General features: G+C 41.3%; 7 protein-coding genes across 8 annotated transcripts in view; 4 read left to right on the plus strand and 3 right to left on the minus strand.

Moving 5' to 3' along the window:
• Positions 1 to 130: 130 nt before the first annotated feature.
• On the minus strand, positions 131 to 1027 carry LOC119558397. Its single transcript, XM_037871925.1, has one exon. It carries the CDS (start codon positions 1025 to 1027, stop codon positions 131 to 133), a length of 897 nt encoding a protein of 298 aa, XP_037727853.1.
• Positions 1028 to 4275: 3248 nt separating this feature from the next.
• On the plus strand, positions 4276 to 8597 carry LOC119558161 (regulator of telomere elongation helicase 1 homolog). Of its 2 annotated transcripts, none has more exons than XM_037871423.1 (7): positions 4276 to 5383; positions 5791 to 6338; positions 6406 to 7069; positions 7133 to 7275; positions 7753 to 7885; positions 7947 to 8156; positions 8220 to 8597. In XM_037871423.1, the coding sequence occupies exons 1-7, from the start codon at positions 4334 to 4336 to the stop codon at positions 8430 to 8432; spliced, it is 2961 nt and encodes a 986-aa protein (XP_037727351.1). In that variant the 5' UTR covers positions 4276 to 4333; the 3' UTR covers positions 8433 to 8597. The 2 variants fall into 2 exon arrangements, with proteins under 2 accessions (XP_037727351.1, XP_037727352.1); XM_037871424.1 differs by lacking the exon at positions 4276 to 5383 and adding an exon at positions 5667 to 5727.
• Positions 8598 to 9489: 892 nt separating this feature from the next.
• On the plus strand, positions 9490 to 11383 carry LOC119558165 (general transcriptional corepressor trfA). The gene is made up of 2 exons (XM_037871427.1): positions 9490 to 9652; positions 9842 to 11383. Exon 2 carries the CDS (start codon positions 9847 to 9849, stop codon positions 10621 to 10623), a length of 777 nt encoding a protein of 258 aa, XP_037727355.1. The 5' UTR covers positions 9490 to 9652; positions 9842 to 9846; the 3' UTR covers positions 10624 to 11383.
• Positions 11373 to 12767, minus strand: LOC119558166 (protein lin-52 homolog). Its single transcript, XM_037871429.1, has 4 exons — positions 12611 to 12767; positions 12385 to 12555; positions 12203 to 12307; positions 11373 to 11695 (listed from the first exon to the last, which is right to left on the minus strand). Exons 1-4 carry the CDS (start codon positions 12648 to 12650, stop codon positions 11541 to 11543), a joined length of 471 nt encoding a protein of 156 aa, XP_037727357.1. The 5' UTR covers positions 12651 to 12767; the 3' UTR covers positions 11373 to 11540.
• An 865-nt stretch (positions 12768 to 13632) lies between these two features.
• LOC119558164 (N-acylneuraminate-9-phosphatase) lies at positions 13633 to 19711 on the plus strand. The gene is made up of 3 exons (XM_037871426.1): positions 13633 to 14257; positions 17933 to 18418; positions 18486 to 19711. The coding sequence occupies exons 1-3, from the start codon at positions 14108 to 14110 to the stop codon at positions 18885 to 18887; spliced, it is 1038 nt and encodes a 345-aa protein (XP_037727354.1). The 5' UTR covers positions 13633 to 14107; the 3' UTR covers positions 18888 to 19711.
• Positions 19712 to 20348: 637 nt separating this feature from the next.
• On the minus strand, positions 20349 to 25323 carry LOC119558163 (MAP kinase-activated protein kinase 2). The gene is made up of 4 exons (XM_037871425.1): positions 25186 to 25323; positions 22582 to 23166; positions 21578 to 21993; positions 20349 to 21172 (listed from the first exon to the last, which is right to left on the minus strand). Exons 2-4 carry the CDS (start codon positions 23138 to 23140, stop codon positions 21074 to 21076), a joined length of 1074 nt encoding a protein of 357 aa, XP_037727353.1. The 5' UTR covers positions 23141 to 23166; positions 25186 to 25323; the 3' UTR covers positions 20349 to 21073.
• Positions 25324 to 26095: 772 nt separating this feature from the next.
• The window catches only part of LOC119556125 (centrosomal protein of 162 kDa), a 31449-nt gene continuing 30177 nt past the window's right edge, over positions 26096 to 27367 (plus strand). The window contains exon 1 of the mRNA XM_037868011.1: positions 26096 to 27129. Coding sequence (XP_037723939.1) covers positions 26446 to 27129 — 684 coding nt within the window. The 5' untranslated portion in view covers positions 26096 to 26445. The remainder of the gene's footprint in view (positions 27130 to 27367) is intronic.

Raw genomic sequence — 27367 nt, forward strand, 5'->3', positions numbered from 1 at the left:
TTTCTTTTTTATTAAGCGATGCCCAGTCGAATCAGGGTCTTGCGTCTCGATCAGTTCGAATTTTACCATCGAGAATTCATTAAAAAAGATACCTCCCTCTGGACTAACAACTACTGAGAAGCGTCCAACTCTAAAGCGAGGGCGAGAAGTTCACGCGGAGCTTCCAGAACATAAATTTAAATTTGCCTATTTTCTTTAGGAGCTCAGCGCTCTCCTCGTCGATATAGGTCAAAAGAACCCGATTCTCTACTTCTATGTAGACGACATTCGAGTCGTATTCCGCACTATCAGGCTCTAGAACAGTTTGCTTCGCGATACACCATTTATCCGTTTTAAGTCCTTCGTTCTGGTTCTGGATAACATTAAAATACCGACATAAAGGGACCGACTTGACGATCATCGGCACAACGAAGGATACCGTCCTCATTTCAATATGACGAATGACAGATGGTACTGTTTGTGAGGGAGACATGGTGTGCGATTGCTCGAGGACGCGGTTGTTGGTCTCTTCATCTGCTCCCAAGGTCACCACGCTGCAGGCAGGTGGGTCCTGAGCAATACACTGGCTGAATTTGATCGAGGATACATCGTCGGTCCTCCGCAAGTGCCTGCGGATAAATGCCAGGGTGCAGGCCACGCTCGCATCCGTTCCGGGACCCACAATTTCCTCGTACTTCTTGACCACTGGCATCACCTTGGCTACTGGTTTGTGGACGATGTCCTTCGAACAGACCGACTTTGATGATTTCGAGGAAGATGGCACCTCCGTTAAAGGAGAATTGCGGATGATGTCCTTAGAGCAGCAAGGAGAATCACCACTTGGAATGTCACATACTGATTTCCTTGAGGTAGAGGAAGTAAGCTCCTCCGGAAGTGGGTCTTGGACCGGATGGTGGATGATGTCATTTGAGCAGCATGGAGTCGAATCACTTCTTTGAATGTCACGAACAGACTTCGTTGATCTCGCGGAAGAGGGATGCTGCGTCGGTATGGACTCTTTCGAGTCATTCGGTTTGGAAGTATCCATTGGGAAGTTTAAATGAAAAATTTGGAACCAAAAAAATATTCGTGTACAAAATATTATCGAAATAAAAATAACACCAATTTTTTGAAAATTTTTTCTACTTAGACACACAAAAATATAATAGTACTAGTCTGTAGGAATGTCGGTGTTAGAATAAGCCTGAAAAGTTCACAGCCTAGGCAAATGGGGAAACGGTGAAGTCACAGCATACTTTTCACAACACTTTTGAAAATTAACGACACTTGGGAACTGAATTAGATTTCCGGTAAAACGTATTTTTTCTGGATTTCGGCATCCATACATCCGAAGCAGCAATCTCAATTAAAAACCAGAAAGGAAGTTATCTTCGGCAAGCCGAAGTTTGTATACCCTTGCAGTTATAATTATTAAATTACAAAAAATGATATTCCCAATAGTATAAGATAATATGTCAAAAAACACCGAATCTATAATTTGTTTCATATTATTTTCCCACCAATTTTCCGATCGTTCCTATGGCAGCTATATGATATAGTCTTCCGATTTTTATAAAATTTAATTCGAAATTCGGAACTAATTAAAAAATGTCATTTCCAAGCGAAGGAGGTTATATGTTAAAAAATCACCGAAGCTATAATTTGTTTCATATTATTTTCCCACCAATTTTTCGATCGTTCCTATGGCAGCTACATGATATAGTCGTCCGATTTTTATAAAATTTATTTCGAAATTCAAAACTAATTAAAAATTGTTATTTCCAAGCTTAGGAGGTTATATGTAACAAAAACGTCAAAGATATAATTAAAAAAAATTTTTTTTTCCGATTATTCCTATGGGAGCTATAAGATATAGTTGTCCGATCCGGATGATTCCGACTTTTACACTACCTGCAAAAGATATAAGACTTTTGGGAAAGTTTCGGCCCTTTCAGACTAGTTTGCGTAGAAACGGACGGACAGACGGACAGACGTACATGGCTTGATCGACTCGTCTAGTCATGCTGATCAAGAATATATATACTTTCGGAAACGTCTCCTTCACTGGGTTGCAAACTTCTTATTGAAATCAAAATACCCCCTGGAAGGGTTTAAATATATGTTTCAAACATATGCAATCAACAATTATAAAAGTCGTGAAAAAATAAAAAATTTTTATATAGTCTTCATAGACAGCGATTTCTCAAGAATTCGCGTGACCACTGATAACCAGGATACAAGTTTTTCATCTAAAACTTTAAAAATCACGGTCCAACAAGGAACAACATTTCCTTTGTGTTTTTTGGTCCTTACACTGGCCAATTTGTGAAAATCCTTATCGATGGAGAGCGGGTTCTTAATACTTAATATTCCTGCTCTGAATGTATGGGTGCGAAAATTCAGAGAAACAACATTCTACCCAAGACTAATTCAGTTCCCACGTGTCTTACATTTTCAAAAAGTTTGTGAAAAGTGTGCTGTGACTTCACCGTTTCCCTAGTTGCCTAGGCTGTGAACTTTTCAGGCTCATTCTAACAAAAGCATTCGAACAGACCAGTACAATTAGATTTTGGTGTTTTAAGAGAAAAATTTTTAAGGAAATTTGTGTATCTTTTATTTCGATAACATTTTTGTACTCGCATATATTTTTCGGTCCAAATTTCTCATTTACCCTCCCAATGGATTCTTTCAACCCAAATGATTCGATCGAATCTATTCCGGCGACGCAGTCCAGTTCCATTGGATCAACGATGTCGGGCAGCGATTATTCAAGTTGTGGCTCTCCTTGCTGCTCTAAGGACATCATCCGCAGTTCAAGCGATTACCCTTCTTCGGTCAGTGACTTTCCGAAAATCGACTCTCCTCGTTCGAAGGACATGGTCCACAAATCGATAGCCAACGTGGTGCCGATGGCCAAGGAGAACGAGGAAGCTGTGGAAGCCATGGAAGCTCCGAAAGTGGATGCGAGCGTGGCATCCATTGCTCAGGGAAGTTCCTGCAACGTGGTGACCTCAGGAGCAGATGAAGAGACCAAGAACCACACCGTGTTTTCCTCACAAGCAGTCCCCCCTGTCATTCCTCAAATTAAATTGAAGCGCGTATCTGTCGTTCTTCCGATGGTGATCAAGGAACCCCTATCTAACTATTTCAAGATGATAGAAAACCAGAACGAAGGACTGAAAACGGATAAATGGAGGGTCGAGCAACCCGTTATAGACCCCGAATGTGAGAAATACGACTGGAATCTCAATGTAAAGAACCGGGCTACTGTGATCCATATCGACAAGGAAAGTGCAAAGTTCTTAAAGAGAACAGGTCGTTTTACTTTCATGTTCTGGAAGATCCCAGTTAACTTCAAGCCCACGCTTTAGAGGAAGCTTTCGAGTAGTGGTTAATCCAGAGGGAGTTATTTTTTTAATGAATTCTCGATCGTTAAAATCGAACGACTCGAACCGCAAGTCCCTGATTTGACTGGGCATCGCTTAATAAAAAATAGAAAACAACTAAGCTCTCATTGGATTTTTTTTGTACTAGTCTGTACGAATGTTGGTATTAGAATGATCATGAAAAGTTCACAGCCTAGGCAAATAGTGAAACGGTGAAGTCACAGCATACTTTTCAAAACACTTTTGAAAATTAACGACACTTGGGAACTGATTTAGATTTCGGGTAAAACGTATTTTTTCTGGATTTTGGCATCCATACATCGGAAGCAGGAATTTCAAGTCAAAAAAAAGCAGTTCATTGAGGAATATTATCACCCAACCAAATTCGCCCTTTTTGGAAGGCAAAAATGGTGAATTTCTAATACATCGCTGTCCACGGAATATAATTTTAGTTTTTTACAATATTTGAAATATATTTCTGTAGCAAGTCATGGTCAGAGGAATTCTTCATCTTAATTATTTTTAGGAGAAAAAACAGTAAAATATTAGGAAAATATGTTTATTTCTTGATTTAGCCCATATAAGGAATATGCTAAATACATTTTTTTAATATTTAAGAATTAGGAATTAAAGTTTATTAAAATCGGACATACAGCTATGTTTGTAGCTATAATTTCAATATTGCAATTGAAAGATGTCATTACATTATCTTTAGATTATATATTAAACTTAACCCTTTAATTTCATAGCATTGAATGGTTTAAGCTTTAAAATTATTTAAACTTTTTTTTTTAATTTTAACAAGATCAATTAAAGTACCCCACCGATAGTAAACATATTCAAAGCCCACTGTATTCCGTCGATAACGATAGCGGGCACAGAACTTGCAGCTATCGTTATCGAGTGCCAACACATGTTCAGTCCGCTTTGGCGCGTAAACAAGTAAATAAATACTTTAGCTATAAACAATGCCCGAGAGCCTGATAGCCGGCATTCCGGTGCACTTCCCGTTCGAGCCGTATCCGGTGCAGCGGGCTTACATGGAGAAGGTGATCCAGTGCCTCCGTGACGGCACCAATGGAGTCCTGGAATCGCCCACGGGCACGGGCAAAACCCTGAGCCTGCTGTGCTCCTCCTTGGCCTGGATCCGCACCCGCCAGTCGGAGCACCAGCAGCAGATGATCAAGATGGAGAAGGCAGACCTACCTGGCTTCGGAGGAGGAGCACCTGGTGGGGATCTCTCCGAGCTGGCCAAGACCGTGGGTCGTGCGAATAACTGGGGCGTGCCCAAGGTCATCTACGCGTCGCGCACCCACTCCCAGTTGACCCAGGCGATGCGGGAACTCAAGCGGACGGCCTACTCCAATATGCGATCCGTGGTCCTGGGCTCCCGCGATCAGCTGTGCATCCATCCGGAGGTCATGAGGGAGCAGGGCAACTCCAACAAGACGAACATGTGCAAGCTGCGGGTGCACTCCAAGACCTGTTCGTTTCAAATGCGCGTGGAGTCGCGAAAGGATCACCCGGATCTGCGGGGACCCACCATTATGGACATTGAGGACCTGGTCAAAGTGGGCCAGCGCCTAAAGATCTGCCCGTATTTCGCATCCAGGGAACTGGTTGCCCAGGCGGACATCACCTTCATGCCCTACAACTACCTACTCGATCCAAAGGCTCGCAAGGCCAACAAAATCGAGCTGGGCAACACCATTGTGATCCTGGACGAGGCCCACAACATCGAGAAGATCTGCGAGGAGTCCGCCTCGGTGCAGATTAAGTCCTCCGATGTGGCCATGGCCATCGAGGACGTCACGCATGTGATGAAGGTCTTTGCCAGCGGTGAGTCGCAGGACATGGGCGGCGATGAGCCCAAGGACTTCACCCTGGACGACCTCACGCTGCTCAAGGAGATGCTGCTGGAGCTGGAGAAGGCCATCGATGCCGTCGTGGTGGACAACGCCATCGACGGAACCACCTTTCCCGCCTCCATGATGTACGAGTTGCTCGGCAAGGCGAATGTAAGATGCAGTGAATCCTAAGTGGGTTCTTTGGTTTCACATAAATTTGTAATTTTTATATTTAATAAGGTGAATCTTTGCAGTTTCCTTTGCATTTTTAACCAGATTTCATAATAATTTAAATTTTGTAAGGAGTTAAGATAGAAATTCTAATCATTTAGAACATATATTTTTCATTAATTTGATTTTATTTAAGAGACTTAATACAAAATAGGTTTTTCGTAGGATTTAACAGCATTTAACCAGTTTAAGTACTTGATTTGCTTATCTGTCAGGCTATAAATCTCACAGAAAAAACAACAAATTCATAAGTAATCATATTTGAAGGAAGCTGTTTCACAAGCGTAGGAAATACAATTATAACCCATTCCTTGATTGGTAAAATTAACGCAGTACCTTCTTTCCAGTTCTCCTACGGCAATGTTGCCACGATAGTGTCCCTGCTGGACAAACTGGTGCAGTACCTCCTGGTGGCCTCCCAGCAGATGAGCATCCGCAAAGGCGGCACCTTCACGATGCTCAGCGATCTGCTGACCATTGTGTTCGCCAACAAGGAGGACGTGATGAGCAAGGTGTACGCCAGCTTCAAGGTGCACGTCCAGATGGAGGAGTCCAAGCAGGGCCATGGAAAGCAGCAGGGTGCCAAGCAACAGGGCGGTTGGCTGGGCAAGGGATCGATTGCGGCAGCAAGTAGCTCCAGTAAGGCGGCCAAAATCATCAACTTCTGGTGCTTCAACCCCGGCTTCGGAATGGAACAGCTGCTCAACACCCAGGTGCGCAGCGTAATCCTCACCAGCGGCACACTGGCTCCGCTCAAGCCGCTGATCGCCGAGCTGGCCATTCCAGTGGCCCAGCATCTGGAGAATCCGCACATCGTCGACCAGTCGCAGGTGTACGTCAAGATCATCGGCACTGGACCCGATCGCCAGCAACTGATATCCAACTATACCAACCGGTGAGCCTTATTTACACCTAATCAATCATATCCTATTTCTTTAACCTTTATATTTAATTCCTTGCAGTGATAATCCGAAGTACATCAGCTCCCTGGGCCAGACCATTCTGAATGTATCGCGAATAGTGCCCGACGGCCTGCTTGTCTTCTTCCCGTCGTATCCCATGTTGAACAAGTGCGTGGACGCCTGGCAGGCGAGTGGATTGTGGGCGGACATATCGGGCAAGAAACCGATCTTCCTGGAGCCGCGCAGCAAGGATCAGTTTACCAGCACGATGGAGGAGTTCTACCAGGCGATACGTGATTCCAAGGGCGCTGTTTTCATGGCCGTGTGTCGAGGCAAAGTCTCCGAGGGTCTGGATTTTGCCGATCGCAATGGTCGGGCGGTTATCATCACGGGCCTGCCCTTTCCACCGCTCAAGGATCCCAAGGTGATACTGAAGCGTCGCTATCTGGAGGCGAATAGAACGCGGGAGAACCAGCTACTAAGTGGTCAGGAATGGTACAATCTAGATGCCACGAGGGCGGTGAATCAGGCCATCGGTCGTGTTATCCGGCATCGCAACGACTATGGCGCCATTCTGCTATGCGACTCGCGGTTCAAGGACGCCTCTCAGGTGCAACAGCTGTCCAAGTGGATTCGGGGTCACCTGGGTGACCGACCGCAGTGCTCGCCCTTTGGCCCCATCGTCAGGGAGCTGCGCCAGTTCTTCAAGAACGCCGAGGCCAATGTGAGTCTACAAAAGGGATTTATTCTATTCCATGGTGTTAATGAAGTACCCTAAAATCTTTAGATGAAACAGCCGGATGAGCGGGAAGCGGAGCCGCCCTTGGAAACGGTTTGCAAAACCGAGGATGAGCCACTGGCTGCCATTCCCAAAATTAAACGGGAGCCCGGCTCCAATGCCACCTTCAAAGCAGCCCATGAAACAGCCATGTATGTTCCCTTTTGATTTGAGATTACTGGGTTTTGTAGTATTATACCTGATGGTATTATAATTGGAGGATTGCTAATCTGACAATGGGCTTATCTGATTCGAAAGAGCTTTGAAATTAAGGGAAGGGGTTACTAAAACTGATATTTAACCCACCTCATTGAAATCTGATTATTTGACGTCGGATTTTATGGAAAATTGCCTTTTTTTTTAATACCATTTTCAGCCATTCCTAATTGGTTATAAAATTTTTATACAAAACCATAACTAGATTAAGCTTATATCGAATTATGACTTTATAAAAAAAATTGTATTTAAAGAAAACGGTTTCATGTAAAATCTACCGTCTACTAATCATATACATTTTAAAGGACATCCTAGTAAAACAGATTTTTGTTTATAACTGCTAAGGATAATAGCCTTTCGCTGCTTTACATATTGTGTTGACCCCATCAATAATTTAGTATTTTCCTTTATAGCAAAGTGGAGATGGCCAATTCCATAAAGACGTGGACGCCCGCCGATTATGCCAGTGCCGCTGGACGAAAACTGGGTGGTGGTGCGGCGCCCAATGCCATGGACTTTATGAGCCGCCTGGACTCCAATGTCTCGGTAAGCACGAGACTCCATCGAATCTTTCATTGTTGCTTAAGATACGATTCCCCCTTTCCAGAGTATCGACTTCAACTGCTGCATGGATAGCAAAAGTGGTTCCTCTGACTTGGTAAAGATTCATAAGCGGGAGCGAAGTTCCCCAACGCCGCAGGAGTCTTCCAGTCAGGTGGCCAAAAAGCGGTACAAACTAGTGGAGAACATCAAGGTGGAGCCGAGCAGTTCGCAGGTTAAAGAGGCACCCGAATCAAGGGCCGATTTTTTGCGAGAGGTATGAGAGATATATATTGGAGAATTTCGTTCTACTTCTAATCGTATGTACCATATTTTTCAGCTACGCAGCTTGGTCAACCAGGATGAATTCCGCCGCTTCGGCAAAGCCCTGCTGGAATACAAAAATGGCAGCGATGAGAGCTTCCAGGCCCTGATGACGATACTCCTAGAGATCCTTTCCGCACCCAAAATGCGCTACATGCTAGTCGGAATGCGGAAATATCTAAAGAACGAGCACAAGAAAGAGTTCGATCAGAGGCTGGCCAAACTCTAGCTTATATGTGGTTGTTTTTTAAAAAAATTTTGGAAGTTTACACATCCCTAGGATGTGCTTATCTAAGTATTTTTGATATTGGCTGTATTTTTTGTATAGGAATTAATGGGGACGATTATTTTTTTATAAAACCTAATGAAAATAAATAATGCTGTGCTATGTGTACATTGTATTTGCATTTTTTTTTATAGAAAACATTTTTGTTATGTATACAATATGTATTTTAATTATAGAAGAAACAAAGTTTGAATTTCTTTGGGGGAAAAATATGAATAAATTTAGATATGTTTAAAAATACATATATATTTAAATATATCCTCCTTGTTTATTTCGGATCAAGATTGATTTTAGGAAACGGTTTATGCATATGGGAAGATATAAACTTTATCAGGAATTGAAATCCTTTTGGTGATAAGCTGATGAGCTTTTAATCAAATCAAATATCGTTGGGTTACGTTTCAACCGAAAATATTATAAATAATAAAAGCTAATAGCTTTAGGAGCGTTTGTAATGGACCTATGGCATATGAATTCTTAAAGTTCAAATGACTGGAGAGACTATTATACATACATCCTTTAGCTTGCATACATTTTTAAATCAAATGCAGTCAATATATATATATTTAAACAAATGTCATATGACCATAAGAATATTAAATTACAAAACGTACACATGCTATTAAAACATATATGTATTAATGTTATTTTAATGTTCCACGAAAGTTAAGGACTAAACAAACTATAATATTATACCTATAGTTTGCTAGCTTTCTTATCAGCTATATATGTAACTATTTTTTACATATTTTTATTGAACAACTCTGTAGGGATACGTATATTTTATAGTTGGCGGTCTGCTTGGCAACAAATCTGCGAATTGCAGCCAGCGCAGTACGCATCCAATAAGTTCATTGCCAAACGAGCCGAGTTCCTGTATGCCTAGCCACATCCCCATCGGGTGGCGCAGCCGAGTCCGAAAATTCAGGCCGAGTGCAGCGAGAATGCGGGTCCGAGTGGCTCCGACTTCGTACTTGGGGAGGCACTCGCGTGGCAACTATCGTCCAGGGCGCACGGCACACACGCAGAGCTGCCAGGAGGAGACAGCCATAGCTTCTGGGGGCCCACCATCCATAACCCCGATCCAAGTCCGGTCCCGCAGACGACCCGCTGAACCATCCATCCGCCTCATATAATTTCCGGCGCTTTGATTGGGGCACGCAGTAAGTTGATTGCATTTGCCACGGCAGGGCCTTTGACCATCCCCCGATTGCTGTTTGTTATTTGCAACAAGTAACACGAGTGGGTGGTGGTTTGACATCGGCGCAGGGGGGGTGGTGGCTGTTCGGCCCACGCAGCGACCTTGGCCTGGTTTAGGCACTCGCCCTAATTGCATTCTGCCGTCATCGCAGCGCACATGGTGGAGGAGATTGGCTGCCAGAGACAGACGGGCATTGTGGTCGCCATGCCCAGCCAGGTGGCAACGAGCACCGGAACTCCAGCCCCATCCGCAGGCGGCATTCACCAGCAGCAGCAACATCAGCAGCCACAGCAACATCAGCAGCAACAGCAACATCAGCAGCAACAGCAACTCCACCAGCAGCAGCAACACCATCAGCAGCAACAGCAACACCATCAGCAGCAACAGCAACATCATCAGCAGCACCAGCAGCAGCAACACCAGCAGCACCAGCAACACCAACAACTCACCAGCAACATGAGCCTGCTGACCGTGAAGGGCGGTCGCTACCTTTGGACCGATCGGGAGCTGCTGATGCACCTCCAGAACTACACTCCATTGATCCTCCTCATCGATTTTGTGGAGAAGACACGCACCAAGCGATTCTACGAAAGCTCCGAGCGCTACGAGATCCTCATGCTGGTCTTCATCATGCGCAAGGGGGCGCCATTCTGTGAGAACAAGCGCTTTCCGGCGGAATACTGGGTTAATCTGTCGGTGGGACCAATTGCCGAGGCTTTTGACCGACTGCAGGCGGCCATTGATATTCCGGATCCCCAGCTGCCCATCCACATGAGCGTCACGGATTTGACCAGCTGGAAGCAGATGTTCGATCTGGCCATGCTGGATATCAGGCGATTTGCGTACTACACCGATCCCTTGCAGTTGGCCGATGCGGGTGTCTTCAACCGGATCACCTTCGAGCAGCGATTCGGAATGCAGTGGCAGGAGTAGTTTTAATCGATACAGGTTACAGGATATATGTCACGGAAAACAGGATATAAACACCCCCCAGCACCAACACACTTACCCACATCTGGATGGATCGCGAGGAATGACTGGTGGTTACACTGGGAACTATCCTTAGATCATTGCACTTTTAACATGCCTGATATTTGATTATAATTTATAAAACAAATAAGTTTATAGTTATCGTGTCAAAGTACAACATTCTTTGTCGTAAATATTTATTACAGACTTTTTTTTACGTTCCGCTTCAAATGAGAACCTTTAAATCGTCTAAAAAGTCATAGGTCATGCGAAGAATCAATCTATTTTAAGATATTCGAACACTAAATATGATTCTGTTTGAAAACCAAAGTCCATTCATGATATTATAGGTAATGCCAAGTTAAATAGACTAAACCTTTTCTAAAAGCATTTAATAAAATAAGGAATATCAGGCATAGACTGCTAAAATAGTTCCCAGGAAATATAATAATTTGAAACCGAACCATAAACGATCCATCGAATCCCACATAGACAGAGTTATTTGTTGCGTTTAAATCCCTGCATAGCGGACTCTACTGTGCCTTCACCACCACTCCCAGTCCTTCTTTTCCACCACCACAGTTCCACTCGCATTCCTCGCAACTCCTTCAACTTCAACTTGATCTATCCTCAGACTCCTCAAATGTATCTGTAATACAATCACTGTACTGTCGACGTAGGACCCAAAATGCTTTAATGGAAATAAACGTTAGTTACTGTTCAATCGAGTTTTTATCTTTGTAAAATGGTGATACATTTCTCAACATGCATTACTTACTATAAAAATAGCTTTATGTACAGTTTAAATTACGGCTAAGTTCTTAATTAGACACCGACGAGATCTTCTGCAGTCCCATTAACTGGGATCGAATGATCCTTACTCATGGCTGCCGCTTGGGAAGGCGGTCTCGATCGAAGATGCCCAGCAGCTTTCCTCGGGTCATCTCCTTTGCCTCACGCAGGCCCAGCTGATAGATCTCATCATGCATTGACTTTATTTTATCGATCAGCTCTTCGGGACTGAGTAGGGATAGTTCTGGATGGGGAGGTACAAAGTATTTAATGGAGTTTCCTTGGATTTTATACAGAAACATGGAATGCTTCCAACTCTAAGTTGTTCTTTACTTATTTTTAACATGTGTATATTATATATAAGGTAACCAAAGTTAGAGTTTCCTAGTTCTTAAAATCCGACTTCTATATTAGGTAGTCGTTTTCTTCCCAGCTTAATCTAAAACAAGAAAAGGACTTTGGGTATATAAGAAAGTGCCTACAAGTTGATAAATCAAATTATACTTAATAGAACTGATAACTACATATGTTTACTAAACAGAAGGTATCTTAAGCTTTCCTATTATTATATGTATATGTATTATTGGATCCCGAACTCAAAATACACAACTAAGTAGTCGTATTCTACGAAATACATTGAAAACAGTTTGAGAACCTTATATATTATGATATTTAAACATGTAGAACCCAATCAATGGATCCCTGTACTAGGTAAACCTGCCCCCATATGATGTTTACATGGGCTACTCACGATTGATCTTGGCCAGGTCCTCGCTGGTCAGGTTGTTGGCGTAGTCTGTGTTGCGCGTATAGATGGGCGTATCGCTCGTGGTGAGGAATTCGTCCATTCCGGGAACTAGAACACCCAAAACAAAACAAAAAGGCGTTAAAAATGGCGCCAAGCGAGGAGGGGCACACGTTTTTTACACTCACATCGCTCCGGCCATTGGACAGGTGAGGCGCGCAGCGTCTCCATGGAGATGAGCTCATCCTCCGGCGTGTCGGGCTTCTCCTTGACCTCCGGATCCGCCTCTCCGGCGGAAACCGTGCTCTTACTGGCCGCCAAAGCCTCGGCCACCTCCTGGTCCGCTTTCAAAACGGTTTCTGCAAGAAAACAGCTGTTTAAGGCACTTTTCAGGTGTTGTTGATATTCGCCCACCTGCCGCAAACAATTCCACAGTTGGTTCTGCAGCGCTCATCTTTAAAAATCTTCAAAACCGCCGAAAAACGTAAAAAAAAATATAAAAATTTCAGAAATCCGTGGGCTAATCACTTGCCACCTGGTTGAATAAAAAATGCAGCGTTGCCACCCGATAGCTACGGCTATCGCAGACTATCGATTTATCGGCTACCAGTGCTGCAAAGCACTTGCAGTTATTAATCATTTCATATTTTTGGTAAACAAAGGACTGTTGCTTTTGCTTTAGTTTGTTTATATTTATAAAATTTATAAATAAAATGCAAAAACAAGCAGGAAATAAAAGTGCCTTGATTATTTTTAAATTCGGAGTGGAGAGCAGCAAAGCAACCAGTCCCTCCCCGCCACCTCTATTGTGCTCTCTCTTCCACTCACGGTCGACTAACGGCGCATAGAGACAACTCTGCGCGAGGTCGCCAGCTCTCTTTCGCTCTCGCGCCTAAATAGCACTTGGCACACTTTGCACAGTGCCGCCGAAAAGTATGTGGCCCAGTTGTTTAAATTACAGATGGTATATTCTTTATTTACTTTAAAAGTATTTAATGAATCATTATTTATGTGTTGCCTGTTGTTGAAATAGTGTTTTAGTTTTCTTTCTGGCTTTATTAATAGATCTACTTTACAGTTAATCAAACCACCAATTGTGTTTACAAGACAATACCATTATTTGATGTGTAAAAATAAAGACTTAAAATCATTCAAAATTCATGTTTTATATACATATTAGTTATTTAGCTTTATGCTTTTAAGTTCTAACACAAAATTTCAAATATGTGATTTATAAAATAAGCTTGTTTTTTATGTTTTATTTCGTAGTTTTCTTTGTAGCAATGTGATTTATAAACTAAGCTTGTTTTTAATATTTTTATAAAATAATAATTTTTAGTTGGTAGTTTATTTTCTTCATTCCTTTTTTTATATTATGTGACCTATAAATAGAGCTTTTTAATGTAACAGCTTTGTAAGTAAAGATATGGATCACATTCGAAAGTCTGAAAATATAAAGCTTGTGGGGCGCAGACTTTTCCGCCGCACTGTGTGCCCGTGCGCGCTCGCACTTTCTTTCAGTTTTCAGTCGCTGCTCCGCTCTCACTCTGTCCACACGCCACACACACACACCCGCACTCACCTGTTCCGCTCCCCCGCCCACCCCCTCTTTCGACCTTACTGCGACCGCGACCGCTCCCGTTCCGTTTCGTCGTTTTTTTTTTCTCGTTTCGATTCAGTTGCCGTTTTAACTCCGCCGCGCGAGAAGCGGAAACTTTTGTAGGTCCGCTTTGGAAATCAAAAAGAAAAAATAAAAACGAAAAAAACGTTGCAGTGCTGCAACTCGGAACGTTTCGTATCGTATCGTTTGGCGCCAAATTTCGAATCGCAAATCCGCTGGCGGATTGAATTCATCCAAAGTTTTCCTTCCCGCCCCCCGCGCTTATTTTCACCCCCCGCGCTGCGACTCCCATGGCAGCTAGCAAATTCCATTGCGGCAAGCAAACGATAGCCACACATTCACATTTCGATGCGACATGTGCGAAAATCCGAGCCTTTTACTTTGACCTGGACAACACGTTGATACCCACGCGGACCGGCGATTCCAAGGCGATCAGAAAGGTGAGTTCAGTTAGGTTAGCCCAACTTGACCCGGAAGAGACCCAACTTAACCCCCCCAACTTAACCCACCAACGGCCAAAGCCTCGCTTTTCCGGGGGGTGAAAGTGCGCAGCACAACTAGAAAATTTTCCACTACAGCCCGCCAGTTTGTTACGTAGTCGAAAAACCCGGACGCTCAGCTGATAGCACGCGCCCGAAATTCGTTTGTTTATTTGCGTTTACCTCTTTACCCGCCCCATCCCAAGAACCAAGTGCACTCTACAAGGCCTTAACTTAAATATAACCCCGGGTATATGCACTCTAGAAGGCTGTCGTCATGATAAAAACAAAAATAAATTGAATAAACCAAAAAGTATCTGTGGGAATTGTGGAACTTTGGTTCAAGGAATGATAACAGGCACTTTAATGGATCATTTCATAGGCATATAGTAATGAAAATGATGGTATATGCACTCTACAAGCCTGTTGGCATGATATAAACAAAAATAAATTGAATAAACCAAAAGGTATCTGTGGGAATTGAGAAACTTTGGTTCAAGGAATGATAACAGGTACTTTAATGGATCATTTCATAGGCATATAATAAGGAAAATGATGGTATATGCACTCTAGAAGCCTGTTGGCATGATATAAACAAAAATAAATTGATTAAACCAAAAAGTATCTGTGGGAATTGAGGAACTTTGGTTCAAGGAATGATAACAGGTACTTTAATGGATCATTTCATAGGCATATAAAAAGGAAAATGATGGTATATGCACTCTAGAAGCCTGTTGGCATGATATAAACAAAAATAAATTGAATAAACCAAAAGGTATCTGTGGGAATTGAGAAACTTTGGTTCAAGGAATGATAACAGGTACTTTAATGGATCATTTCATAGGCATATAATAAGGAAAATGATGGTATATGCACTCTAGAAGGCTGTCGGCATGATAAAAACAAAAAGAAGATTGAATAAACCAAAAGGTATCTGTGGGAATTGAGAAACTTTGGTTCAAGGAATGATAACAGGTACTTTAATGGATCATTTCATAGGCATATAATAAGGAAAATGATGGTATATGCACTCTAGAAAGCTGTCGGCATGATAAAAACAAAAAGAAGATTGAATAAACCAAAAAGTATCTGCGGGAATTGAGGAACTTTGGTTTATGGTATGATAACAGGCACTTTAATGGATCACTTCATAGGCATATAGTAATGAAAATGATGGTATATGCACTCTAGAAGCCTGTTGGCATGATATAAACAAAAATAGATTGAATAAACCAAAAAGTATCTGTGGGAATTGTGGAACTTTGGTTTATGGTATGATAACAGACACTTTAAAGGATCATTTAATGGGCCTATTATGATAGAGAATGATGATAACTTAAATACAACCCCAGGTACATGCACTCTAGAAGGCTGTCGTCATGATAAAAGCAAAAATAAATTGAATAAACCAAAAGGTATCTGTCGGAATTGGGAAACTTTGGTTCATGGAATCATAGCAGGCACTTAAAGGATCTTAAAATGGACATATTACGATAGGAAATGATGATAGCTTAAATATAAATGATAACCGGCACTTTAAAGGATAATTTCATGGGGATATTATGATAGAAAATAATGATAACTTAAATATAACCCCAGGTATATACATATATGCACTCTAGAAGGATGAGAAACTTTGGTTCAAGGATTGATAGCAGGCACTCAAAAGGATCATAACTTTAATTTAACCACGGGATATATTTAAAAAACATAAATAAATCGAATGTACCAATAGGTATCACTTGAAAGTGAGGAACATCGGTTTAAGGAATGATAACAGGCGTTTTAAAGGACCTCATTATGGGCAAATGTTGATAGAAAATGATTACAACTTAAATATTACCACAGGTTTAGCCACTCTATAAGGTTATCAGTAAAAAAAGCTCAAATTACATCTGAGTTACTTTTAAAATTTGGAAACTTTATTATTTGGTATTTTATAGATTCCTATCACATGCATTTTATGTGCTGCAGCTAAAATATAACGAAAAGAAATAAGTTCCAAAGAATGGCACCCAAACAATTCAAAGATTAATTGATGATAACTTACATATAACAATGGGCATACGAACTGTAAGAGGTTATTGACATCTTAGCTATGATAACACACAATAGGAGACCGAAAAGCTTTACACTCAGAATATTTAAATGGTGCTAAAAATATACTTGCTGATAGATGGTATCTTTTGGCATCTTAAATCAAATGTAAGAGTAGTGGATTACACTTTAAAATTCAAGCAATAGTAATTAGTAACTAAAAATTACTTTTGAAACTGGGGACTATCTAGAGAATCTTACTGTCTATATCCTTTACATAACTAATTGTGTCTTTAGTTTTTGAATTTTAAAAGCTTTTTTCTTGAAAATCTACGGCAAAGTTTGGTAAACAAAAGCGTTGTCTTAGCTTTTGAAATCAAGAAAATATTGGTACGGCTGGGCCATAAATATCGTGTTATCTTCATTTTAGCGTAAACGAAGCTTACCTTAAAGAAAGAAAGTTATTTGTTAAAATGTTAAGTGTGTCACGTACTTACTTATTATTCTCATTACTGATAATATAATAATCTTTTAGGCTGTGTTAATTCAGGTAGATAACTTTATTATCACATTTACGTTTAGGAACGCTTTGCTTAGACAGTTTATTTATTCAGTTGTTTTCAATTACTATCTGGAGGAACCGCACCCATTTATGTATATTTTTATTTCCGAAATTCATTAAACGTATCAAGTGGTTTGAGGCAATAAGGGGATTTTCACTTTTGCTGATCAAGCTTAACTTGTTATTTTTTCACTGACTGTTTTCTTGATTCTGATGAATAAAGTTGAATACAATTGAAGCGTATTTCCCACAACTGTTGGGGGAAAAAGATAATCAATGGAAGTTTCCGTGCTATCTTTGCGCCCATAACTGTAGACCCATTTATGGATTATATATGTAATATTGATATGACATGTGTTCGACGGCGGTTGCAGTTTGATGATCAATGCGATCCTCTAATGATAACGGCATTACTTACGATTAATCAATTGGTTTCGATTCGATCGGATGATTGGAATTAAGTTTTATTGAGATATTTATGGACGTAATAGTGGGGATTTACGTTTTACTAATTATTTGAATCGGTCTTTTTGTAATCAATAATAATATTTGGTCTATAATCAAAATCAGTTACTTGACAAATTTTATTATCTGTGTTAAGTTGTTATGTTGTACACGAAATTAAGGTAAATCCAAATAAGGGGAAATAGGGATATCCCTCGCAGTCCCTCAAATTAAATAGTTTTCCTCTAAATTAAAAAATCTTTCCCCCAATTTTTAGTTCTGATACTATCATTATTATTTACAAATTTTATAATCTTTTACGAAAGACTGGTTAATTTTTTAGAGATTTAACTTAACTTACCTCTTATCATAAACAGTATTTATAGTCCTATCTCCAACGGCTAAAGTTTTGCGACATTATCATATCTATAAAGCGTATAGATCAAGCTCATTGATATTTTTTCCACTTCACATTAATTACATAACGTCTGACGCATATCTGTAAAGTTTTTACATATATTATATTTTTTATTTTTGGCTCAAGTTTGAAAAGCAAAAAAATGAAAGCAATATTTTTTCTTATTTTATCCCAGCTTGCCGACGTTTTGGAGAGTCAGTACCAGTTCAGCAAAGATGACGCCGCTCAGTCCACCCAGAACTTCCTGAAGGCCTTCCGGCGTTGTCCGGACAACTCGCAGACATCGCTGGACTCGTGGCGCACCCACCTGTGGCGCGAATCGCTTCCAGCGCGCCACAAGCACCTGGCGGAGCAGATCTATCCGCAGTGGCTGAAATTGCGTTATCGCTACTTGGCCGTTCCGGCGGATTATGTTCAACTATTGCTGCGGATGCGCCAGGCGGGCTATGCCCTGGCCCTCATCACCAATGGACCATCGAAGGCGCAGTGGGAAAAGGTGGCCAAGTTACATGTACGCGGCTACTTTGACTGCATCCTGGTGTCCTCGGATCTGCCGTGGGAGAAGCCGCATCCGGAGATCTTCAATGCCGCCTGCTATTTCCTCAAGGTCAAGGCGGAGGAGTGCGCCATGATTGGCGACAAACTGGAGACGGACATCATGGTGGGTTCAAAATGGTTTTGTCACCCGTACTCTGCCCAACTAACTGAGCCTTTTTTTTGCCTTTCAGGGTGGTCACTTGGCCCAACTGGGTCTCACCTTCTGGACGCCACTAAGCAATAGCAGCTCAGCGTCGCAATCGCTGGAGGATGTGGAGTACAAGCCGCACGTGAAGCTGGCCAGTCTGCTGGAGATGTACAAGTACTTCCCGCGCCTCAGTGCCGTCGCACTGCCGGAAACGCCATCGACCTCCAGGCGACGTGGCAGCCACATGAGTCCCAGCGGTCAGAGCTCCAATAGCGGGAGCAGCTCCAGCTCAAGCTGCGAGCCAAGTAGTGGCCATGGGTACCATCATCATCTTTATCAGCAGCAAGTGCAGCAGAGGCCGCGGCCCTATCGACGCGGCACTTCAATGCCCGCCATGGATTGTTCCAACAGCGAGGCGGAGAACAGCTGCGACAGCTTCCTTTAGGCGGGGAGCATGGGAGGAAGGATCCAAGGATCGAACGGATCAGAACGGATCGATCGGAACGATCGGGAGATTGTTGAAAAAAATGTACCTTCAGTTTACAAAACTATAGCGAAAGAGGATCGTAGAGAGGAAGTTATAATCACAGATGGACGAAGGACAGCCAGGAGAATTGGAAACGAATGCAGGAATACAAAGTTCAACTATTAGCGAGAGGAGAATCTCGATATCTGCCATTAGACTAAAATTAAGGCTAGCAAAACAGCATCGGAGCACACAAACTACAGCATACAAGCGGAGTAACTAAGAAAATCGAGGACAGGAAGCAAAGCAAACCAAATGTATTTTTCTAAGCGAATTTTCTGTCACATATTTTGTAAATTGATATAACACGCAACTAAAAGTACGTCAAGGTAAACGCAAAATACAAAAAAAAAAAAGTGAGAACGATAAAGTAAATCAGACAAAAACCACAACACGAACCTTTTGAGACACTGACGAACCAAAAAAAAATGAAAAGAAAAGAAAAAATAACAAATCTGTAGTTATAGCATGGCATTGGATGTACGTGAATGTTAACTATTGTCTTAGTCGTAGCCTTTAGTCGGGTAACACTCTCTTGGCAAATTGTTATTTGCAACCACCACCTCCCCGCCCATTTACCCACGGCCCCGCCCCCATGTCCCGCCCACAATCCCCAGGTTATTCCGCACCCACATGAAAAGCAAAAGTTGATGATATAGATGGCACATATGTATGCTACCATGAGCATGTTGAAGCACTGTTGATCTTGGATATGGAAAATAAATGACACTGCAAAAGCTGAACCTAACTGAGTTTTCGTTGGAGCCATGGGGAATTATTCTAACTAATTAAGGCATCTGTTTTGGTTGGATATCTTTAAAAACGCAATGGTAAAATGTAATTAAATCGGGTTTTCGTCCCTTACTCAAACAGGAAAAATATAAATTTAAATATAATGCAGAGAACTAATTAATAAGCTTTTAGAGGTAGGCCTCTTTTAAATCGGGACACTATGGGTTTAGTTATGGGCTCAAGAAATCTGGAAATAAAGGTTTTGAATTCGTTTGCATTCTATTATTCAGATATCTACAAAACAAACGACATATGCTTTAAATTGGAATGGAGGATTACTTATAACATCCTATTACATTAGCAGCTTATTTAAGAGAAACGGTTTTTTTCTAAACTGAAAGAACTTTGATGAACTAGCCCTAACAATAAGCTATTAAAAATGGTCTGTCCAAAATATATCTACAGATATATCAAGTTTTATCATCGCAATGTACATATAACGTAAAACTTTATTTTTCAACTATCTGTAGTCTTGCATCTCTTTCTAAAACATGCAATACCCAAAGATCAAAATCAACATTTTCCATTTTATTTTCCCTATAAATAAAGTTAAGAGCACCTTCTTGTTTAATCATAGTAAAATAAGCATGATTTGTTTTTTATTTATTTGGGGGATTTTGTTGTTTATAGACTACAAATACGCTATACGGTAAAATGGTATATCGCTTGCAGAGTCAGCAAATAAAAGTTATAACCAACACTGAATTTTTCGCAGTTTAATGCTAACGTCAACTGGCTGTATAATTGTTTGTTTTTTTCTCCTCACATATACCATACATACATATACACACGGTTATACATATACATATATAATTATAATCAAAGTCACGTACACGTTAAAAAAAAATCGGTTACAAATTACACGTTTCAAAAAGAAAGAGTCGAAAACGAAACAATTTCACGCGATACCGAGGCATATTGAAAATTCGGCTGGCTAGCTAGGCTTGCTCTTGGCTTTTCTTAAGTTCGATATTTTACGCTTTAAGTTTCCTTTCAAAAATAGAGCACTTTTCAGACTACAAAATACCCTAAGAACCCTTTACTGGAAATGGATTATACATAGATAATGGACAAAAAGAATAAGAAAACGTAACGTAACATAACATGGAGAAGTTGTTTTGTAAAGGTTGTTGTTATCGTAGTAGTTAATAGCAGTTTTTGCTTTCGTCGTAGTATAGTAGGTAGTAGTTATCGTTTCTGTAAAGCATTGTACAACTTTTCCGCTTAAGTGTTAAACCGATGGTTCACCCATCCTACGTCCTACGCCCATCTCACTCCGCGATTGGCCGTGTTAGTTGCTCTGGCTTTCTCGATTAGTTGCGTGTCGCACTGGCCGCATAAATCTCCTCGATCTTTTTCCTGCGCTTCGTGAGCAACGGATTGTTCGACTTGTCCAGCGCCTTGATTTGCATCTGAAAAATAGGTAATGATACGGATTAGTTAAACAATACTGGGAGAAACAGAGATCGGTGATTATCAACTAATTCTTATTCATACTATTGTTTCTTGTATTGCTTCGAACATCTTATAAGTCTGCCTTAGTATCCGGCATTAATCAAGGTATTCTAGGCACATTCACCTCCGAGTTCCTTGTTAGTTCTTATAATTAGTGACTTTTCAAATCACGATTAAAACAAAAGAGAGCAAAAAACAGTATACTCGCTAATTGCCTAAGCGTATACAAATTGAAATCTATTTTCCTATTGTGTAAGCAAATGAACCGCAAGGCGTACACACTTATTATATTTTATATAATAGAATCAGATGGTTAAGAAAACAAAAACCCTAAGAAGATGTCAGCCAGGAGCGAGACCCACCTGATCGTAGTCCACGCGCATGGTTGCCAGCGAGCGCGTCATCTCCTCCTGCACCTCCGGCCAGGTTTCCTCGCCCTCCTTGAGCATCCGACCCGTGCAGAGAGGCGTCTGTGGAACGGCATTGAACTGGGCGATCCACTTGTTGCGCATGACGTCCTGGATGCGCAAACGCTTGCTGGGATCCACGTTCAACATGCCCTTGATGAGATCCTTGGCCGCTGGACTCACGTTCGTCCACTCTGGATCGGGAAAGTCGTACTGGCCGGTGCGGATGCGTTTCTTCATGCCGGGCGAAATGGCCATACCGTTGTTGCTGTAGAACGGCGGGAATCCGCACATAATGATGTACATCACCACGCCCAGCGACCAGATGTCACAGCTCTTGTCGTACTTCTCCGGACCCAAGACCTCAGGAGCTGCAAAAAATAAAGTATTGTTTAAATACGAAACTTCAGAATCTTATAAAGTAATATTTATAACCCTTCTCTTCTTTAATTAGTTACTGTAAAGACTAAATTACTTGTCTTTTTTATTAATCTTCTCGAATTTTATATATTGATTGATTTAATAGGCAAACGTATCTCCCACATGTTTTTTATTTCTTTCGAAGTGAGTGGGTCGCACTTTGCAACTTTTGAACAATTCTTTCGCAATGAGATTGGGAACAAGGCTGAATAAAATTAAAGAGGCTATAAAGAAAGTTCGCACAATAAATTATAAAACGATGGTGCAATAGAAAGAATCTATGAAGATTTAGAAACAATTAGCTAGCTGCCTAAATTCATAGAGTAAACCTATTTAAGTTTTTACTATCAGCTTTCAGCTATATAAATATAAAACAAATTAAGGCCATGCAATTTCCGGTCTCGAAAATGACAAAGCACAGTTCTAAATAGGAGAACAGCGGATTTTAACAATTTAAAAGTCATTTTTCGTGACTAATGCGGTAATTGACATGCTGTAAAACTAGTAAATGATGTGAAATCCCTGCCAGAAGCACTCACCCACGTAATAGGGAGTGTAGCAGGGCGTCTGCAGCGTGTTATTGGTGAATGTCTCCTTGGCGAAGCCAAAGTCCGTCAGCTTAAGGGTCGCATTCGGCTGTGAGGTGGTGTACAGCAAGTTCTCCGGCTTGAGGTCGCGGTGTGCGATGTCGCGACTGTGCAGATAGTCTATCGCCGCGCAGATCTCGTGCATTATTTGGGCCGCTTCGCGCTCCGTGAAGGCACCATCGGCCTTGTCCTGAATCCTCTGGAAGAGCTCACCGCCCTCCATGCACTCCATGACCACCAGGAGGCACTTCCTGCCGCTATAGGTGTTCTCGTACACATCGATGATGTTCACAATGTGCCGGCATCCGCTAACCCGCCAATGGAGATCCACCTCGCGGCGCGCCTTCTCATTATCCAGCAGCACCTTGAGGGCATAGTTCTGTTTGGTGCGGCGGTGGGTGCACTGCACCACCTTTCCGTTGATCCCGAGACCCAGAACCGTGTCCGAGATCTCGTAGTCGTCCACCAGGGCGGTGGTCTTCGGTTGCCGTTGGTTCTGCAGCGAAAGCATTCTGGAATCGGCTGGTCTTTATCTAACTGCAAGGGAGAGAAGATCAGTGAAATACCATTAGTGGGGTTTTTATTTAGGGATTTACTTGGAAACATACTTAAGGGAGTGCTATGAGTTTTTACTAAAATTCTTAAATTTATTGATAATTAACCATGACTTAAATAAATCTAATGAATTCTTCACTGTACATAAACTTTTCATTTTTATGTAATTTATTATTAATATTTAACTCGCAAGAAATTGTTTACAATTTGTTTTTCCGTAATCATAGCTTAATATAGTTTGTATTAAATTTTTAAAAGACAAATTAAAATGGGTGAATTTGTTGATAATTAAATATCAATTAAAAAACACAACTGATTCACAAATTCCACAATAAATATGATGCTTTTAAATATATTTTTAATTTGTGTTTAACTTGTATGCTAATCGTTTCCAATTTGGTTTGCCTAATAAGCTTTAAATTTAGTTTGACAATGATTATTTGCCTGACTGACTACTAAATAATCTATTTCTGAATTCAATATTCAACTTTAGCAAACTCATAGTCAAACAGCAACTTTTATTTGCATATATCATAATTGCAATACCCTTTCCCCATATTAATGTGCAATAGAAGACCTTTTTTGGTTAACAATTTAAAACCAACATATTTGTTTAACGATTTTTTTGTTCATAGAAGCTCTCAAAAAGTAGCTGTTCCGAAGCAATAAATTTTATTTAATTATTATCTTTTAAAAAAGTCTAATTTAATGCTGGTTATAAATGTAAAGTTCAGTTGAGCAGGTGTAAGGCAGTAGAGCTTTTTAATTACTAGCAATTTAGTTTGCCGATCGAATTGTTGGGGGACTCCCGCTCTATTCCGACGCTTACATACCTTTTACTCTAGTTTATTAACCCATTACATTATTTAAAATGAAATAAGCAATTTGCCATACAAAAATGGGTGGGTACTTAAGATGTGCTTAAAAAACTGTTAAATTAAGCTAGAAATATTTATCTGGGATTTATTTTGTAAATTTGGAAATATGTCCAAGATAAATTCCAATCTTTCATATTTCAGGATTTTAATATACTCATTTTAATAGATTATTTCCAGCGGATAAGTCAGGTCGATATGATGAGGAACTTTCAAAATTCATGATAAGCATACATACTATCGAACGTACATAGTTTAAAGATCAAACAAATATCAACCGTTGATGTTACGATTTCCCAATAAGACAGGTATACTATTTCTGAACGTGTAGGCAAACGAGAATTAAAAGATGGACTTTTTGTTCTCCAGGTTTTATGTAGAATATATATATGTACATAGAGTATGCAGATCCGAAAACCTCGAAGCGCTTCGATCTCGACAATTCAAATGTAATGCAAATGGACTTACAGAAAAGCAAAAACAAGAAATATCAAAAAATCAGCGGTGGTGTGGGCTTACAAATCCCACACTCGCTGCATATTTTCATGTTTTTCGTTTTTCCGGGGAAAAAAAAAACGTTACACAATGTTTTTTCTTTCGTTTTTACGGGGAAAACAGGAAAACGGTGGTAATTGCATATGTTGGACGCGATATCGGCAATCGCTAATATCGATAGGCGGGTGTATACAGACTGCGTCTGTGTGTGTGCGTGCGCTGCTGATGAAATAAACGCTTCATTTTGTTTTTGTTTATTTCGAGCACATTACGCATTGCCGAAATAAAAGAACTATTTTCTCGCCTCACGTAAAATTGGTTAATTAACGCTTATTTTACTGCCCACACAGATACGCTCACGCACACCGCGAAGCCCGCACACACAAACACACACGCATACGAATGCAAACAATGCGTCATGTTTTCCCACTGTTTAACTAGCATTTCCTAGTTTTCTGGTTTTCACTGTACACGGCCGTAGGTTTTTTATCTTGTTATCGCTTTTCGGTCGCCTTCAGGTGGCCCAGATTTTTTGCTGGCCACGCGCAACGATTTATCCGCTTTTCCTTTCGCATATAACTCATTATATATCTCCCGCATTATCACCTGCTGTTCAGCTGATCGTATTTACCTTTCGGATATTTATTTTAGCGTGCTGTGCAACGGAACGAAAAAAAAGAACAACAACACAACCAGGAATTTATAGTTATAGCTAGCTTTATTTGTAAATTAGAGCTGGGCCAACGCACGATAACTCGCGACGATTGTGTTGGTATATCGAATACTATCTGGGTTGTGCGAAACGCTGTTGATGTGTTGCATTCGATATTAATCGATGGCGGTTTCACGGAGAATATGTCGTATTATTTTACATTTAATTTTGTTAAATTGCAAAACACAGGAAGGTTGCTTTAAATTTTGTCGTTGTGAGAAAGCGTAGCAGTTTTTTGCTGGGTTTTGCTGGAGAAGATTAAAATGCAAAGGTATCAACCTTATAACTAAGATACTATCGAATAGAAAAATGAAAAAAAAGAATAGAAAAAAGCTCTTCGTTTTCTCATAAGCCATTCAAATTTATTTTATCAAATTCATACTTGAAAATGTATTGAAAAGAAACAAAAAATATAACACTAAAGCAGTCAAAATGTCTTAAGATATGAAATATATCAATATTATTATATTTATTCTTCCCATTTTCTTATGACAACATTTTTCTTATGGTGTCCGTGTATTGAAAAATGAGCCAACGAAATCTGGCTAAGAATACCCAAACATTTTTAGGAATAAGTGATTTGAAAAAAAAGATTATTAACCACACTATTTTATCGGTTGCGATAGAAATTGGATTTGATAGGGCCAGACTAGAATTGTAGCCATTTGAGTGTTGTGACTTCGAGTGCTTTTTTCGGCTGTTTAGTGCAAACTCTAGGTTCCAATAAAAACTAAAGGAAAATATTCGAAAAGTGGTGTTCCCCTTCTAGAAACAATCGAATACCCTCTCAAGAAACAGCGGGACTATCGAACCACCTGACCATCGCTGTTTGGCCATCTCTAAAAAAAAAGTGGTGCAAAAAGTTGGTTTAAATGTTGTTGCCACGGCCAAACTGACGATGCGCCGCGTCCGCTGAGCCTCGTGTCCGCACCCGTGAGATCCGTGACCCCCAGATCCGTGCTCTGGTCACCCCCGGATAGCCCGGAAAACCCATATAGACCCCAACATCCGACTGCTTTCGATTCGTTTTCAATTGGTTTGCATTGGCAGAGAAGCAGAGAAGAGCAAACAAACAAACAAACAGACAGGCGCATCGGAGATACCAACTGGAAAATAGGATAAACACAAGGTGCCAAGTCATATATCCTCTGGCCCGATTTGGATACGGATCGGCGGGCCATGTCGCAGGTGCTCAGCCCCCGCAAACAGGGCGTGGCGGAGGCGGAGGGGCTGGACTACGCGAACGGCGGCGCGATCATTGAGTTCCTGGCCAAGGAGCAGGACTGCGGCGGCGGTGTACTGACGGATCCGGATCCGGAGTCCATTTTCCAGGAGGTGAGTCGCCTGTCCGACAGCACGGACATGCGATCCGTGGACGAATTGCTGCAGGAAGCCGAGCGCCTGATCCAACAGCAGCTGCGTCTGGGCGGGCTCGCCACGGATATGGAGAGTTCTAGGTCTGCTGGATCGCTGAAATCCCTCGCCGAAGAGGCAGCTGCTCCCGCAGGTGATGGCTCCTCCTCGTCACCGCAATCCTCGCCGCACAGCAGCATCCGGCTGAACACACGCTACACCCATCGCATCGAGCATTTGCCCTCAGCTCCCTTGCCGCCAAAAACCGCCGGAATTAATGGCAAAGTCCGGCCCAGATCCGGTTCCAAATCCTCGGCCTCGCCCACATCCGTGCAGACGCCATTGGACAGCAATAATGGTTGTGGCTTCGCCGCCTTTGTGGACAACCTGCCCTCAGAGTCGGTCATTTCCGAGGAGTCCACGCCCAAGGACATGGACATGGAGATCCATACGGCCATGGCGCAGCTGCAGCTGCAACTCCAGGATAACACCGATGACGACGAGGATACGGTGAGTTCTAGCTTTTCTAGGTCTATTTCCCATGTATTCCTATTGGCTTGTAGTTCGTTAAGTGTTTTATAAACCTTTTTGGCAAAATCTGTTGTGTGTGGTATACATACATAAATGATATTTTAATAAGTTAGTATTAATCTTTTGGTTAGTTTATAAAACATTCTCTTAGAGATTAAGTTCTCTAATGTCACAATAAAAGGCTTTGACCAGAAATGGATTCTTCCTGTTAAAATCC

The sequence above is a fragment of the Drosophila subpulchrella genome, chromosome X, assembly GCF_014743375.2.
Source record: "Drosophila subpulchrella strain 33 F10 #4 breed RU33 chromosome X, RU_Dsub_v1.1 Primary Assembly, whole genome shotgun sequence".
In the NCBI taxonomy this organism is placed as follows: Eukaryota; Metazoa; Arthropoda; class Insecta; order Diptera; family Drosophilidae; genus Drosophila; species Drosophila subpulchrella.